Source organism: Asparagus officinalis, chromosome 7, assembly GCF_001876935.1.
Source record: "Asparagus officinalis chromosome 7, Aspof.V1, whole genome shotgun sequence".
NCBI classification, from domain to species: Eukaryota; Viridiplantae; Streptophyta; class Magnoliopsida; order Asparagales; family Asparagaceae; genus Asparagus; species Asparagus officinalis.
The window spans coordinates 128682458-128697850 of record NC_033800.1 but is presented as its reverse complement, the minus strand read 5'-3'; the positions used below and the strand labels follow the sequence as shown (position 1 = coordinate 128697850).

The 15393-nt window shown below is 38.5% G+C and overlaps 1 protein-coding gene and 1 long non-coding RNA gene across 2 annotated transcripts in view; both read left to right on the top strand.

Annotated features, from left to right (window-relative positions):
- Positions 1-13944, top strand: part of LOC109848089 (extra-large guanine nucleotide-binding protein 1-like) — a 25905-nt gene extending 11961 nt beyond the window's left edge. The window contains exons 7-8 of the mRNA XM_020417407.1: positions 12382-12545; positions 13196-13944. Coding sequence (XP_020272996.1) covers positions 12382-12545; positions 13196-13754 — 723 coding nt within the window. The 3' untranslated portion in view covers positions 13755-13944. The remainder of the gene's footprint in view (positions 1-12381; positions 12546-13195) is intronic.
- Positions 14116-14747, top strand: LOC109848478. The gene is made up of 3 exons (XR_002248802.1): positions 14116-14201; positions 14278-14359; positions 14691-14747. It is a non-coding gene; the product is annotated as an uncharacterized LOC109848478 (long non-coding RNA).

Genomic DNA, 15393 nt, shown 5'->3' with positions numbered 1-15393 from the left:
CGCGCCGCCGTCCAGCCCCGCCGTCGTCCTCAGCCACATCGAAGAGCACCGCCGTCCTCATCCTCGAACAGTCACAGCCCCCCTTTCCTTAAGATCGAAGATGACATAGAGGAGTAATTCTGTTTTGATTTATTTTGCCCAGACCCGACCCATATTCAGTTGGATCCGATTCCCAACTCAGATCCAACCCGCATGGGCTACAGACCCGTTAAGGACTCATATCTAATTCAAGTCTGTTTCAGAACCAGTTGAAGTCCGATTTGAATCTGATTCAAGTTCGATTTGAGTTCTGATTTCGCGGCCCTTTGGTGCATGACCGATCCTAAAGCCGAAGACGCTCAGTTCGTGTACGACCCAGACACCGGCGTGATTGATTTGCAGTTTTCTCAGTGGTTCGACTACCAGCCTTTCGATACCCTAGCTAGATATATTGAGCGCGTGACTACTCAGATTGCTGATAGCGTGGAGAGTCGTCTGGGCATCAGTTCGTGGCACAGACTGATGAGGACATCGCACAGCCCCCCTTCGCACATATTTTCGCCGTCGTCGTCGTGTTGCCTCAGTTCATATGTGGCTTTGATCTTGAGAAGGCTTGGAGTCTAGCTAATATTACTTTTATTTCCTCTTTGTTGTATTTGCTCAATAATTTAAGTCCAACATTGAATATGGGAGTGAACTTGTATTTGTTGAAAGCCTATTTAAAAAGGTCAATTCTATGAAATAAAGGCAATGATTATTTAAAAAAAAATTTGTTTTCATTTGTGAAACTTTGGGTAATTGATTTGATTTCTAAGATTGAGTCAATGGTGGTGAAGGAAAGACCCCGGTTGCGATCCGTGGTCATATCTTGTTAAAATTGTTAATTTTGTTATATTTCCAAACCCTAGCTTTCCCTAATTCCTTGTTCTTCCCTAAATCTCTCAAATCCCCACCATAAATCCCTAAAAATTCCGTTGTCCCGCATTATTTTTGGTATCAGAGCCAGGTTGGTCAACCAGATTCTTCTCCATTTCAGATTCTTCCATCTCTTTCTTCCTTTCATTTGTTCTATTTTTATTTAGTTTGTAGTTAAAAAAAAAGCCAGATCCGAAATTTCAGATCAAAAGGAAAATCAACCCCTAGCAGATCCGATCCCCTCACCCTTATCTCCAACAACCACCTCCTGTCAATTTATCCCACCCACCCATTCACTCTCAAAACTCATCACAACCCTCCATTACAAAAAAAACCCTAGGCTAATACTCTCTCTCCACCCCCCCCCCCCCAGCCGCCAAACCCTCTCCGTTTCTCATCGTTCAAACAATTAGCTAATACCCCTGACCTCTTCTTCATCCTCCCAACCCTAGTCCCGATGCCTCCCTGCTCCCCAGTCCCGCTCCTCCATCTCCTCTTCCACAACCCCCATCTCCACCTCAATTACTGAACCCCCTCCCCTGATCTCCTCCACCACGAGCAGCGCATCCACCAACACCAACGCCTCCACCAGCAAACCCACCTCCACCAGTGCCAGCACCTGCACTAGCACCTCCACCGGCATCACTAATCGACGTCGACGACAGCCTGATCCCGTCGATTTCCTTCTTTTGTCGAACCCCCTCCCCCCGACTCTCCGTCGTCGACAACATCGCGATCTCACCCTCGACGAGATTGCCACACCCTCATCATCCTCTCAAGAGTGTCGTTCTCCTTCAAGATCACATCTGAGCTGAGAAAGTCAGCCTCGTCGTTCTTCCTTAACGATCAACCTCAACTCGTAGCCTGCAGTACCATCAACCAGAGGTTTGTTACCGAATCTTCATCAGCGTAATGCTAATATCATCGATTCTACGTCTTTCTAATTGATTTGTAAATTGCTGCAATCACTTTTAGACCGATTCATCTTGCGTGCTATCAGAATTGTTGGCTGTCTACTAAACTTGGGACAAATTTTCAAAACCATCCGCTTTTAAAATTTATTTTTAAAAAACGATCCATTTCAATCTTAATTTCAAAAACCGACCCAGTTGTTTGAAACTGGGTCGGTTTTTGAAAATTTTTTTTCCAAACTTCACGGGAGTTGAACTCCCGTGAAGTTTTGTTATGAGAAAAAACTTCACGGGAGTTTAACTCCCGTGAAGTTTGGAATTTTTTTTTTCAAAAACAGACCCAGTTTCATTCAACTAGGTCTGTTTTTGAAATTAAGGTTGAAAGGGGTCTTTTTTTGGGAAAAAATTTCAAAACGGGATGGTTTTGAAAATTTGTCCACTAAACTTGATCTCATGTTAAATTAGAACATTTCCAAATCTAGTTTGGTTAATTATCTTGCAGCAATCTTACGGCTCAATATTATTAGCATGGATTTTGTGGTCGATATAATTATCACAAGTTAAATAATTAATGTCCAATTTGTAACAAACCGTGGGATAACATATTAAACATTACGAATTGATCTCCTTGTTGATTTCTCATTTTCCAATCGTATTCCATATTATCATCTGGCATCATGTTAGGTATTAGAATTGATTTTGCATTTTGATAGATTGCATTTAAGCAAAAATTAGTTAGCAACGCACTGCATCGTTATTATTAAGATCTTCTAGATTGCATTTAGAAACTAATCTATTGTATGCGCATTCGTAATGGGATACAGTATTCTCTTCCAAATCCCAATTTCGAGATGGATCCTAATCTTGTAAGCCACACAAAAGCCATAGAAGCCTTAGCTACGCGATTTGACATTGTTGAACCAGATTTGAGAGAGACGGGGGAAGTTTGGACCGAGTAACAGATAGGCCCCATGAATGTGATGAAGATGGCGCATCTCGAACAAGATATTATCCCTATCAACCTCATGAATACATAGACCCTCACGCCAACCGTCTTGAAAATCGCCTATCTAGGGACAATTCACCCTTTGACCCAGATGAGATGCATTTGAAATACGTTAAACTAGAGGCACCCACTTTCGATGGCTAATTAGATCCTCAGGTTTTTATTGATTGGATGTCAGACATAGACCACTATGTCAGTTGGTATAAAATGTCCGATGAGAGACGAATTCAATTTGCCAAAATGAAGCTAGTGGGTTAGGCTAGGTAATATTGGTTAATGTTGAGACGCTGATGATTTTTAGGAGGCAAGAACCCATACAAACTTAGGATGAGATGAAATTGAAACTCCAAGAAAAATACCTGCCTGTTTCGTACAAGCAACGCTTGCTCGATCAATGGCAGCGCTTTGACGCAAGGCAATTGGCCAGTATCGGAGTACATCACCAAATTTGATGAATTTCTGGTTAGGTGTGGCGAGAGTGAATCTGACACTGTAGTCTTGTCTAGATTTCGCTCAGGGCTTAGGGAAGATCTTAGGCGCGAACTCTTTGTGCGAGACATCTCCACTCTAGAGCAAGCCTATCAGCTTGTCCAAAATTTAGATCATCAAGTTGATGATACCGATGATTTTGAGGATGACGTAGATGATACTGTCTTAGGTTGTCTTAGATAAATTGAGATCCCGACCATATCTGCTGTTAGATGCGTCATCTCCTAACCCAAAGCCGTTGATGATTGGAGGTGTACTTCCATATTTCACACGTTCACAAAGAATGGCGATAAGAATTGTAAAGTGATCGTGGATAGTGGAAGCTGCATTAATGCGGTCTCCTTAGTTGTGATAGCAAAGATTAGTCTTAAGATCCCCCATCGTAATCCATACAAGGTATCGTGGATTAATGACACTGCACTTCATGTCCAAGAGAGGTGTTTAGTCCCTCTTCAATTTGCCATTTACAAGGACAAGGTTTGGTGTGAAGTTCTAAAAATGGATGTGGGTCAAATTATTCTTGGTAGACTCTGGTTGTTCGATAACAATGTTCATATCTTTGAGCGATCAAACATGCTATTATTCGAGCATGACGGAAGAAGAAAATCCTTCCGGTTCAACCGAAAGGTAGTGACAAACAGCTCAATCCAGACTAGTCTTCCAAGGACGTTAACCTGATTGGAGCCAAAGAGGTCGATCTCGATCGTGAGCTTGCTAATGGAGCTCTATTTTTCATTCTCACCGCAAGAGAAGCTCCCAAGGATATTGTCGATGTAGTTTCGCCAGAAATCGCTCCTGTGTTGGAAGAATTCTCCGATGTCTTCCCTGAAGATCTTCCGAACCGGTTACCCCCCGATGCGTGACATCTAACATGCGATTGATTTAGTCCCGGGAGTAACTCTTCCTAATTTGTCTCACTACCGATGAACCCCAATGAGCATGCAGAGCTGAAGAGGCATGTTGATGAACTACTGAATAAAGGTTTTGTGAAAGAAAGCATGAGCCCCTGTGCGGTCCCCGCCTTACTGACGCTAAAGAAAGATGGAACATGGCGTATGTGTGTGGATAGCCGTGCAATCAACAAGATCACGGTGAATTACCGTTTCTCCATTCTCCGGTTGGATGTCATACTTGATCTAATGTCTAGAGCCATTATCTTTTCTAAGATTGATCTTAAGAGTGGCTACCATCAGATTCGCATCCGTCCCGGTGACGAATGGAAGACCGCTTTTAAGACGAAAGATGGATTGTACGAATGGATGGTCATGTCCTTTGGTTTGACTAATGCTCCGAGTACTTTTATGAGAGTGATGGCTCAAGTACTCCGTCTCTTCACTGGAAAAATTCTTGGTGGTATACTTTGATGACATCCTTATTTATAGTAATTCTCGTGAGCAACATGTAGAACATCTGCGTCAAGTCTGCGTTGTGTTAAGAAAAGAGAAACTCTATGCTAATCCTAAGAAATGTATTTTTCTTACACACCAAGTCATTTTTCTAGGATTTGTGGTTTCTTCTGAAGGAGTATCCGCTGACCTTGAGAAAGTTAGAGCTATCGAAGAATGACCCGAGCCCAAGAACATTAGAGATATTCAAAGCTTTCACGGACTTGCTACTTTTTATCGTCGGTTTATAAAGGGTTTCAATACTATCATGGCCCTTATTGCTGATTACTTGAAGAAAGACGAATTTGAGTGGTCAAAAGCTGCTACCAAGGCATTCGTGGAAATCAAGCAGAGAATGTCGTAGGTACTTGTTATGCGCTTACCCGATTTTTCTAAGGTCTTTGAAGTCGCGTGTGATGCCTCTGGTATTGGTATAGGTGGAGTCCTATCTCAAGGACATCCCGTTGCTTACTTTAGTAAGAAGTTGAATGACACTAGGCAACATTATTCCACTTATGATAAAAAATTCTATGCGGTGATACAATCTCTTAGACACTGGTGTCACTATCTGCTACCGTAAGAATTTGTTATAAATTTTGATCACGAGGCCCTTTGATATATTCACTACCAAAAGAAGCTGAATACTAGACATGGTCGTTGGGTTGAGTTCCTCCAGGACTACACCCACACGATTAAACATAAAGCGGGAGTAGAGAATAAGGCCGCTTACGCACTCAGTCGTCGCATACACCTTCTTTCCATTATGAGTATGGAAGTAATTGGCTTTGAGAAAGTCAAAGAGCAGTATGAGTCGTGCTCTGATTCTAGCGAAGTTTACACTTTGCTGAGTGATGGAGTGACCCATGAAATAGATGGCTTTCTCCTGAAGGATGGATATCTTTTCCATTTTAACAAGTTTTGTATTCCCAACACCTCAAGAGAATTTTTGATTTGGGAACTACACGCTGGAGGCCTTGCAGGACATTTTGGGAACAACAAGACTGTTGAGGCAGTTGAATGTCGCTTCTATTGGCCAAGTATTAAACGTGACGTTGTTAGGTTAGTGGATCGGCGTCACACCTGCCAATTGGCTAAGCAACGTAAGCAAAATACTGGTATGTACACCCCTCTCCCTTTTCCAAATTGTTCATGGCAGGATGTCAGTATGGACTTCGTGTTAGGACTTCTAAAGACGTTTAGAAAACACGATTCTATCCTTGTTGTGGATCGGTTCTCCAAAATGACCCACTTCATACTATGCTCCAAGACTTCCGACGCTTCTCATGTGACTAAGCTATATTTTAACGAAGTTGTTAAACTGCACGGATTACCGAAAATAATTGTGTCTGATAGGGATGTTAAATTTACAAGTTATTTTTGGAAAACCCTTTGGCACAAAATGGGAACTAAGATTCAATTCTCAACGGCTTTTCATCCCCAAATCGAGGTAGTTAACTAGAGCTTAGGTAACCTTTTGAGATCGCAAGTTGGTGAAAATCTTAGGGATTGGGATCAACATCTGCCTACTACTGAATTTGCCTATAATAACTCTGTGAATAGGTCTACAGGTGTCAGTCCAGCTGAAATCGCGTATGGTTACAAGCATAGACAGCCTATAGATCTTGTCCCAATGTCTGCACATCGTAGAGTATCTAAGTCAGCATCTGCATTTGCATCTCACATTCATGAGTTACATAAAGACATCAGCAAAAAGATCAATGACAACAATGTCAACTATAAAATGCGTGCAAATTTAAGGAGGTTCAAAGTATTTAGTGTTGGTGATTATGTGATGGTCCGGATACGTCTAGAATGGTATCCTTCGGGAACTGTTAAAAAGGAAGCATGCACGAAATGCAGGGTCTTTCAAAATTCTCAAGAAAATTAATAATAATGTTTATGTTCTCGACCTTTCTTGAAAGTTTTAATATTGGTTTGACTTTTAATATTGAAGATTTAGTAAAGTACAAAGGCTCACATTTTAACCATGATAACCCACTGGTTGATGAGCTTATCCCTGAGCCTATTTTTGAGAGCTCCCCTTTACCTCCACTTCCTCAGATATCACCCTATATACATCACATGACTTTGATAATATTATTGATGATAACATTGTTTCTACTAGCGATGGTGGTATCCGCAGGTATTTGGTGCGTTAGAAAGGTCGACTTGAGTCTGATGATACTTGGCTTTATCGAGGTGATTTACAAAGGCTGGATCCAGATCTTCTTGAGCAGTATGACAACCGTCCTGACTTACATTCGACAGGGTCGAGCTCTCTCCTACTTGGGGAGAATGATGCGGATATCCAAGCACGTGCACGTGATTTTCGCCGTGTTTATCAGCGTAGGAGACGCCGTGTTTCAGCGTTGTATCAGATCCCTGCTATATGGTTTTGATTTTTAGTTTAGTAGTTATTTTAGTTTTAGTAGTTTAGATTTAAAATTTGAATTGTAGTTTAGATTTGGTAGTTATTCAGTTTTAGTAACTGATTGATTTTGACAGATTTCCAATATGTATTTTCTTTTCTATTTAAGGGACTGCTGTAATCAAAATTATTAATGAAGATTTTGGAAAATATTTGTGTTATCTGAATATCTGGTGTGAACGCCGACTGAGGGTGCTGAACGCTTAGCGGGTATTTTTTCCGTCCTCGAGAGTAGGCGCTCGCATTCACAAACCTCGTGATTATCTCACCTCGGATAGCACCCATCAGCTCTCAAGCTTCGCCGCATCCTGCCCTGCCGCTTGTCTTCTCCGGCACATTAGAAGACGCGTGGATCCTGCCTCTCCACCCTTCGAACAACTGCGCTTCCCGTCATCACTTAGCTTACGTCTTTTTATTCTTTACTTAATCCGAAACACGCTTCTAACGCCCCGTCGTCCAGCCCCGCCACCGTCCTCAGCAACACCGAAGAGCGTTGTCGTCCTCATCCTCGAACAGTCACAACCCCCCTTTCCTTAATATCGAAGACGACGTAAAGGAGTAATTCGGTTCTGATTTATTTTGCCCAGACTCGACCCATATTCAGTTCTGATTCCTAACTTAGATCCAACCCGCATGGGCTACAGACCCGTTAAGATCTCATATCTGATTCAAGTCTGTTTCAGAACCAGTTGGAGTCCGATTTGAATCTTATTCAAGTCTGTTTCAGAACTAGTTGCAGTCTGATTTGAATATGATTCAAGACCGATTTGAGTTCTGATTCCGCGGCCCTTTGGTGCATGGCCGATCCTTAAGCCGAAGACAGCCAGTTCGTGTACAACCCAGAGACCAGCGTGATTGATTAGCAGTTTTCTCAGTGGTTTGACTACCAGCCTTCCGATACTCCAGTCGGATATATTGAGCGCGTGACTCCTCAGATTGCTGATAGCGTGGAGAGTCGTTTGGGCATCAGTTCGTGGCATAGACGCTTCTACCAAGACACGCCACTTCATCCTAGTTACGTGGCTCTCAGAGGAGAACTCCCGCCCCTCAGATTTTGTGTCGTCACACCGCCCTCACGTCGCACCAGTTCAGACCGACGAAGGTTTTGTTTTCTTTCGACCCAGTATTTTCGGAACTGCTATTTCGTGCATGTTGTTATCAATTTTAATATCAATTGCGAGTGTGCTGTATTCTGTTTGATTAGTGAGCAAGTAATTTTGTTGCCATGTATATCTGCTGAACTAAATATTACAAGTTGAACTTTATTACGAAAACAAATCATTATATTGTTTTTCTGAAAAATTTACAAGGCCATAAACTTAGTACATTTGTAACTTTTTTTAAAAACCATCTGGAGCTTCACTTTATTCTCAAGCTTCCTGCCTAGATCGATCGCTGATTTGGTGAAGCATTATGTCACTGTTCTCCATACCTGCATACACATTGTTTCACATCAATATGAATCAAGTCTCCTAGGTGAACAGTAGTGGAAGCTACACGCCTAAAATGGCCATAGGTAGCTAAACATGGTGGAAGCTACAAGATCATATTAAGATAAGCACAAATATAACAAGAATTTGGATAATATATTGGCAGTATTGCTAGAATTGGGATACAATAAAGTACAAAGATCAGTTATTTGAGGTTTCTAAGCTTAAAAAGTGAACATATTCCTTTTATTAGGAGCTTCCCAGTATAGGAAAAATGATTGGTGATGTGCACTTCTTGGCTCTAATAGAAACGATTTTACCAGTCAACTTGAAAAATATTATTACCTTTGAACTTCTCTTTTAGGTTACAAATTAGTTTATCAAGCCCTAAGTATAATGCTGATCTAGGAGCACCTCTAGCCATTTAAAAGGACCCAAGATCTCGAATCCAAAAAACATTCCAGTAAAAAATTGCCAACTTTCCGAAATTACTGAAAGAAGTAGACACGAGTATTTTTCAAGGAGACCACAGCCAATTAAAAGCGCTTTTTTTTAGTTGGCTCAAATTGGCTATTGGGATGGGAGATATGAACTGAACGAGTCAGATGGTTCAACCTAACTTGCCAGTCCAAATTTTGGTAAAGAAGAAACTGGAGAGGTTTGTTCGGATAATTTGGAGGAAGTATGTGCATTGTCTGATGGTAGTCATTTTTTTTTTCGAATGAGAACTCCAATAATCCCAACGATTTGGAGAATTTTTGGTACTTTTCAACTAAGTCATGTAATATTAAGTGGGCAACTAGAGAGTTAAATCTCTGAAAATAGGGATAAGTTTTGAATTGTAAATAATAAATTGAAGACAAGTATAATGTAGTCACTAAATCAGAACATATGGTTGACGATTTCTTAAATAGAGACAAGTCTTGAGTTGTAAATCGTAAATAAAAGAGAGATATACTATGTCTGAAGAAAGATTGCAAAGTCTTTGTAATCGGGACAGAACCATACGGAGCTTTAGCTGAAATAAAAACTAGAGAGATCAAATGTTGTTGCTGTACTTTCTAAAAAGGTCTGGTCAAGAGAACAGGAACTTGGATAAGTCTTCCTCTAGCCAATAAAACTGAGAGGTGAGATTTTCCGCCCATTCTGAACTATAGTTTCTGAACCATAGTTTCAATGCTCTTGCAACCACCATCGAGCAGTATTTTAGATAATGTTAATTTTATCTAAATGATCATGAACATGTGGGCATGTAACCTTAACCCATTGTTAAGTTGGAGCATAACCTTCGCAAATTGGACATTCACAGCCACTATCTCTGTCCTAAATTGTTTGACAGCTGTTGGTTAAACTGGTAGATACTGCTGACTAATATATTGATAGTGTAGTATGATTGTACCTCTTTTGTTGGGGACACCTTGAACCTTCTGCAAGGGTTTGTCAACTAAATTAATCAAATACTTGAAGCCTTCCCTTCGAAGGGCAAGATCATTGCCGTGAATTGAAATGAGGTACGAATTTGCATGTCAATACAAAATCCATAGACAGTGTGCAAATGTTATGAACTTCAATATTGTTCTCATAGCTAAGTGGTGGTGGCTATTACTTAATGTATCACCTTGGAAGGCCCTGCAACTAAAATTGTTGCTAAGCATACTTGGATGGTTTCACCCAGCAAGATTGATGCTCCTTTTCTAGTAATTTCACCATATTTAAGTGGTAGTGGCTAAGACTTCAATATCATGATGCTTTCTGGAAAGCCTCTGATACTGGCAAGCATCTTACAGCATACTCGATGGATTGAATGTAGTAGAATGCTTATCCATGTGCAGCACCTCCATCTTGGGGCGGAAATGAACCAAATCAAATCGAATAATGTTCTATTCGAATTTGAATTCAGTTCAACTGGATATATTCAAATTAGTTTTTGAATTCAGGTTGAATATTGAAATGATATTCAAATTCGATTCGATTAAATATATAGTTATTTAACATTTGTTCATGAATATTTGACTAGCTCAGTTGGTATGCCCAAGACCCTTTAGCCTACCCTGGGCATTTCTCCCTTACATTTTATTTTGACAATTTTAACGTAACAACCCTACTATAGACTCCACATCTACATTAATCCATTTTGTAGTAAGCTTATTTAGCATGTAAACCTCATCCATTACTTTAACTGAAATCTATACCAATTTATTTGAATTCAAAAGAAGACTAAAGTACATCTAAATCAACTTATTTAACATCTCAACTAAAGTTAAAGTTAATTTCATTTAGAATTAGACTTATTTGACATTAATCTCATAGGTTTTCAGAAAAATCTATTTCTAAGATATATTTTTTTCTATTGATATATGTTGGCATAATATACATCTCAAACACAACTTTGGAAGACAAATAGAGTTTGTAATTAATTAAGTTTATACCAATGTTTAAAAAAGTTGAAGTGCAAGGGGAAGCATTAGACCCTTGAATGAAGCGAAGCATAAGCTTCAAAGCCTGAGGCATAAGCCTCATGAGTTTAAGTATTTTAACTTCAAAGTTTGCAAAAGTTTGAACATATAATATATAGTGGTATGATAATGTACAATTAGATGCATTCATGTTCTAATTAGTAAATAAGTGAAGTAAAGACGCAAATCATAATAGTCTAAGATATATGCATAACGTATATTATTTTATATTCACATGGTTATATTGAAGATACATAGGGGTAACTTAGTATTAGTCAAAATATTTTTATATCCTTCTATCTTGTTTAAAGCATGCGCTTCAAAAGAGAAGTGCTTTATGAAGCGCAAAGCGCACACTTCAATTATGCATTAAGCGGTGAGACATAAGCTTCATGGAATAAATAATTTTTCTCTTGAGCTTCGAAGTTTTACCCTTCTAAAAGTTTCGAAGCGAGTTTCCAAGCAGGTCTTGAAAAACTTTTTCAAACATTTGTTTATATGATTAAAATGTAAAACATAAACGAATATTTATAGTCAAATGAATCTAGTATACATGTTAAATTTATGAGCAAAATTCTAAAATCTATTTGTTTATTGTCACGTAAACTATCGAATCGAATATAACCAGGCACTTTGATAAGTACTTAACAAATTTTTTGTTAAATTTGGTGCATTTCCACCCCTACCTCCATTTACTCTGTGTGCGCAAAGCTTTTTGTTGTCCCATTTGAGGGATCAGCTGGATAAGTAATGTTATAGGGGATCGATATAGGTAATTTCCTGTTTCTGTGGTAAATTACTTCTTCAAGGAAGCACACTTCAAACTGAGTTTATAAATCATGTTCGACACATATTTGTTGAGGTTTTCACAATGCTTGCCTGGAAAATATCAGACATGTCGGTGCTCTGTGGATTTATGGAAGGGAAAAGCCTGTTTTTTGGAGATCTGTCAGTTTTTTTAAACAAATCTAATGTTGTTTTAGGCACCTTGAAGCACTGTGTTGCTTAGATGTACATAAAACAATGCTCTTTAACATCTCTTGTAGGCTACTTTTGTAGAATCCCTACGCCCTTTCAAACATGAGGGCCACTTTGTGCTGGAAGACAAGGTAGTGGATGGGACTTTATTTCATTAATTGGTTGGAAACTATATGTTTATCATTAAAGTATTTTGTTTCTACTTTTAGAGAAGCATTTCCTGACGATCTTTGAAGGACTTGTCATTTTGCTTTAGTAATATTATCTTATAGTTGTGTCCAAGTCCTGGGCAATGCTCCTTAGGCAACATACACCTGTTGTTTTTATTACAATAGTAGAAGTACATTTTTGAACTTTGAGTGCTAAAATTTTAGGTTCTGAGATGTTGTATACCACCTTTTCAGGTTGTTGATATATCCAGAGTGGAATATGAACCTTCAGATCAGGATATTCTCTATGCTGATGGAATAACTCCAGCTAATGCACTAACATGTACAGAGTTCACTTTCCCACAGACAGCTTCCGAAGGAAGTGGCGATGATGCTGATCAGCAGGATACCCTAGTAAGGTTGGTCCATTTTCTATCAGCAATTGCATACGTTTGCATTATAACCGAGGTTAACAAAATGCTTTGATTGGTTCCCTAAGCTTAAAGGCACTGGTTAGTCATGGTGGGGTTTGTGGCATTAAAAGGATGAGAGAAAACCTGGCAATTGGTAAAATTATTTGAAGGATACTGAGAAAGAAAACAGGGTAGAATAACCACCAGTTCCCCTAGGCCGCTCTCAGTATATGTTGTATTATTTATCTAGTTGAACCAACAAAAAGAAGTTAGGAAAGAAATTATTTCCCTTGTCTGATAACCTGGGGGGTAATATCTGGAATAAAATGCTCAGGCCTTAATTTGGTTCCAATAGCTGTAGTATTTCTCACTTAAAAGGGAGTGAAAATAGACGTGAAAATTGCATTTTCTCCATCTTTTCTTTTCCCTGTAATCATCTGCGTGACAAAATTTGGCCTCTATTGGATATCCCTGCTGTCAGATTCTAATCACTTGCTGAACAGATATATTCGGGCTAAATCAAGTAGATAGGAAATCTATAGTATGATTACTTTCTAAACTCAAGATAGTGAATTTGTACAAATAGGAAATCCGAACTGCAATACACACTGCTATTACTCCTTACGAACAATTTTTTGAATGATCATCTATTGCAGGTATCAACTCATTAGACTTCCTTCAAAGGGCTTAGGAGAGAACTGTAAATGGTTAGATATGTTTGAAGATGTTCGCATAGTAATATTCTGTGTGTCCTTAAGCGACTATGATGAGTACTACGAAGATGCATTTGGAGTCCCAATCAATAAAATGATGGGGAGCAAGAAACTCTTTGAGAACATCATAGCTAATCAATCCTTCGAAGATATGGAATTTCTTTTAGTACTCAACAAATTCGATCTCCTTGAGGAAAAAATCAAGTCATCTCCTTTGACCGTATGTGATTGGTTTGATGATTTCCATCCTATTTCTAGCAGAAACCCTAATGGTGATTCCTCAGAGGCTGAAAAGGCATTTTACTATATTTCATTCAAATTCAAGAAGCTCTTTGCTTGTCTTTCTAGAAGAAAACTGTATGTTACTTCAACAAAAGGATTGGAAAAAGAGTCAGTTGATTCTATGCTTCGGTATGCAAGGGAGATTCTGAAGTGGGAAGAAGTGAGGCGGCCATTGAATAATCACTTCTCAAACTTTGAGACAACCACGACCTGTCCTTAATGTTTGTAGAAGGAAAAGATATAGAGTTGAGGTCTGTATATAGATGGGTTATCATTGTCATGTATGTCCTGTTTTGTCATGTTACGTACGTGAAATTTGTTGTAATATCGAGAGAATTATGTATGTCATGTGTGTAAATATATGGAAAATGTCGACGGCATTCTTTTGGAAATGAATGGCTTATAATTGATGTTGGTGTTATTTGTTCATATGTTAACAAATAGATACCACTCTAGTCTAGGGTATGTTATCTATGTCACTGTTAATTATGCTATCTATGTCACTGTTGCACTGTAGTAGATACAGGAATATTTTCCAATTTCCCTGGTTTTTTGGGATTTTTATCCCCAAAGTCTGCTGTCGTAGCTTTCACTTCCATTCGGACTCCGATGGCTATGCTTTCGAGGCTTAGATTTTTTGGTCTTCAGCCTTTGCTCTGCATCTAAGGTTCATTTGATTACTCTAAATAATTTCCATTCTATTTTGTTATTTTTCGCTAATTGTATTTCGATTCAAATGTCAGACAATGCTTGGATGGTGAAATTTATCAACAATTTGCCTTTCAAGCATCAATGTTTCTCTTTCAAGCATTTAGGTAGTCAAATGTGAGCTTTTCCCCTTTTTTTCTTTGATATTCTTTTAATTTCAATTTTTTATTATGAACTAAGGTTTTATTATTGGTGTTGATTAGCTTCTTTATCCTCAACTTTTTTTAGGCTTTGGTTCAATTTTTTATTATGAACTAAGGTTTTATTATTGGTGTTGATTAGCTTCTTTATCCTCAACTTTTTTTAGGCTTTGGTGATATTTTTTATTAGTTTAAAAACCCATTTGGAGACATTTGAACTAATGGTGGAAAAAATGATCGATTTCTTCATTAATTTCTAATCCTCACAAAGTGTGTTTCTAATCAAAAATTTCCCAATTTCCTTTCAGATTATGTTGATGGTCATGTCAAAGATAAACCATAGAACCAAACCAGGTGAAATGATCTCTGTTTTTATTTTATTTTATTTCTTGATTTTCTCAGTTTTAAGATAATTTCTCATAAATATTTTTTGCTAGTTGTTCAATTTTTTTTTTTTTTTTTTTTTTTTTTTCTGTGAATTGTGTTTGTTGGTAGTTATTTGGAATTGGTATATCTTGCTATAGTAATTGCTAATCCTCCTCATTTTATTGCATTTTCTATCTTTTATGTTTTTGATGGGGATGAGTCATTATCAGTTGGGATTGGTCGAATTTTATTGCTAAGCTTTTACTCAGATTTCTAAGGGATTTCTAAGAGTCACATAAAGCAGGAAGGAATTGAGGGCAAGGTGATAATCTGTGTATTTTGATTATATTTACAATTTCACACGATTTTTTTGTGGGGTTCTCTTAACTTAATACACTGTGATTGTTTGGTGATAATCTGCTGCTTCTACATGTTCGATGAAATGCTTCAACTACAATCTACTCCAGCGTCGTCACCTTCAAATCCCCATATCTGTGTATCTAATAAAAGGTCCAATGAAAATAAGAAATATTTACTATAGGTGTTGGAGAATAGTTTACCTCCGCCTTGAGTTCGTTTTCTTGATCCATCACCAGTAAGATTTATTTTTGTCAATAAATTTCCTATTTTCACTTTTATATGAAT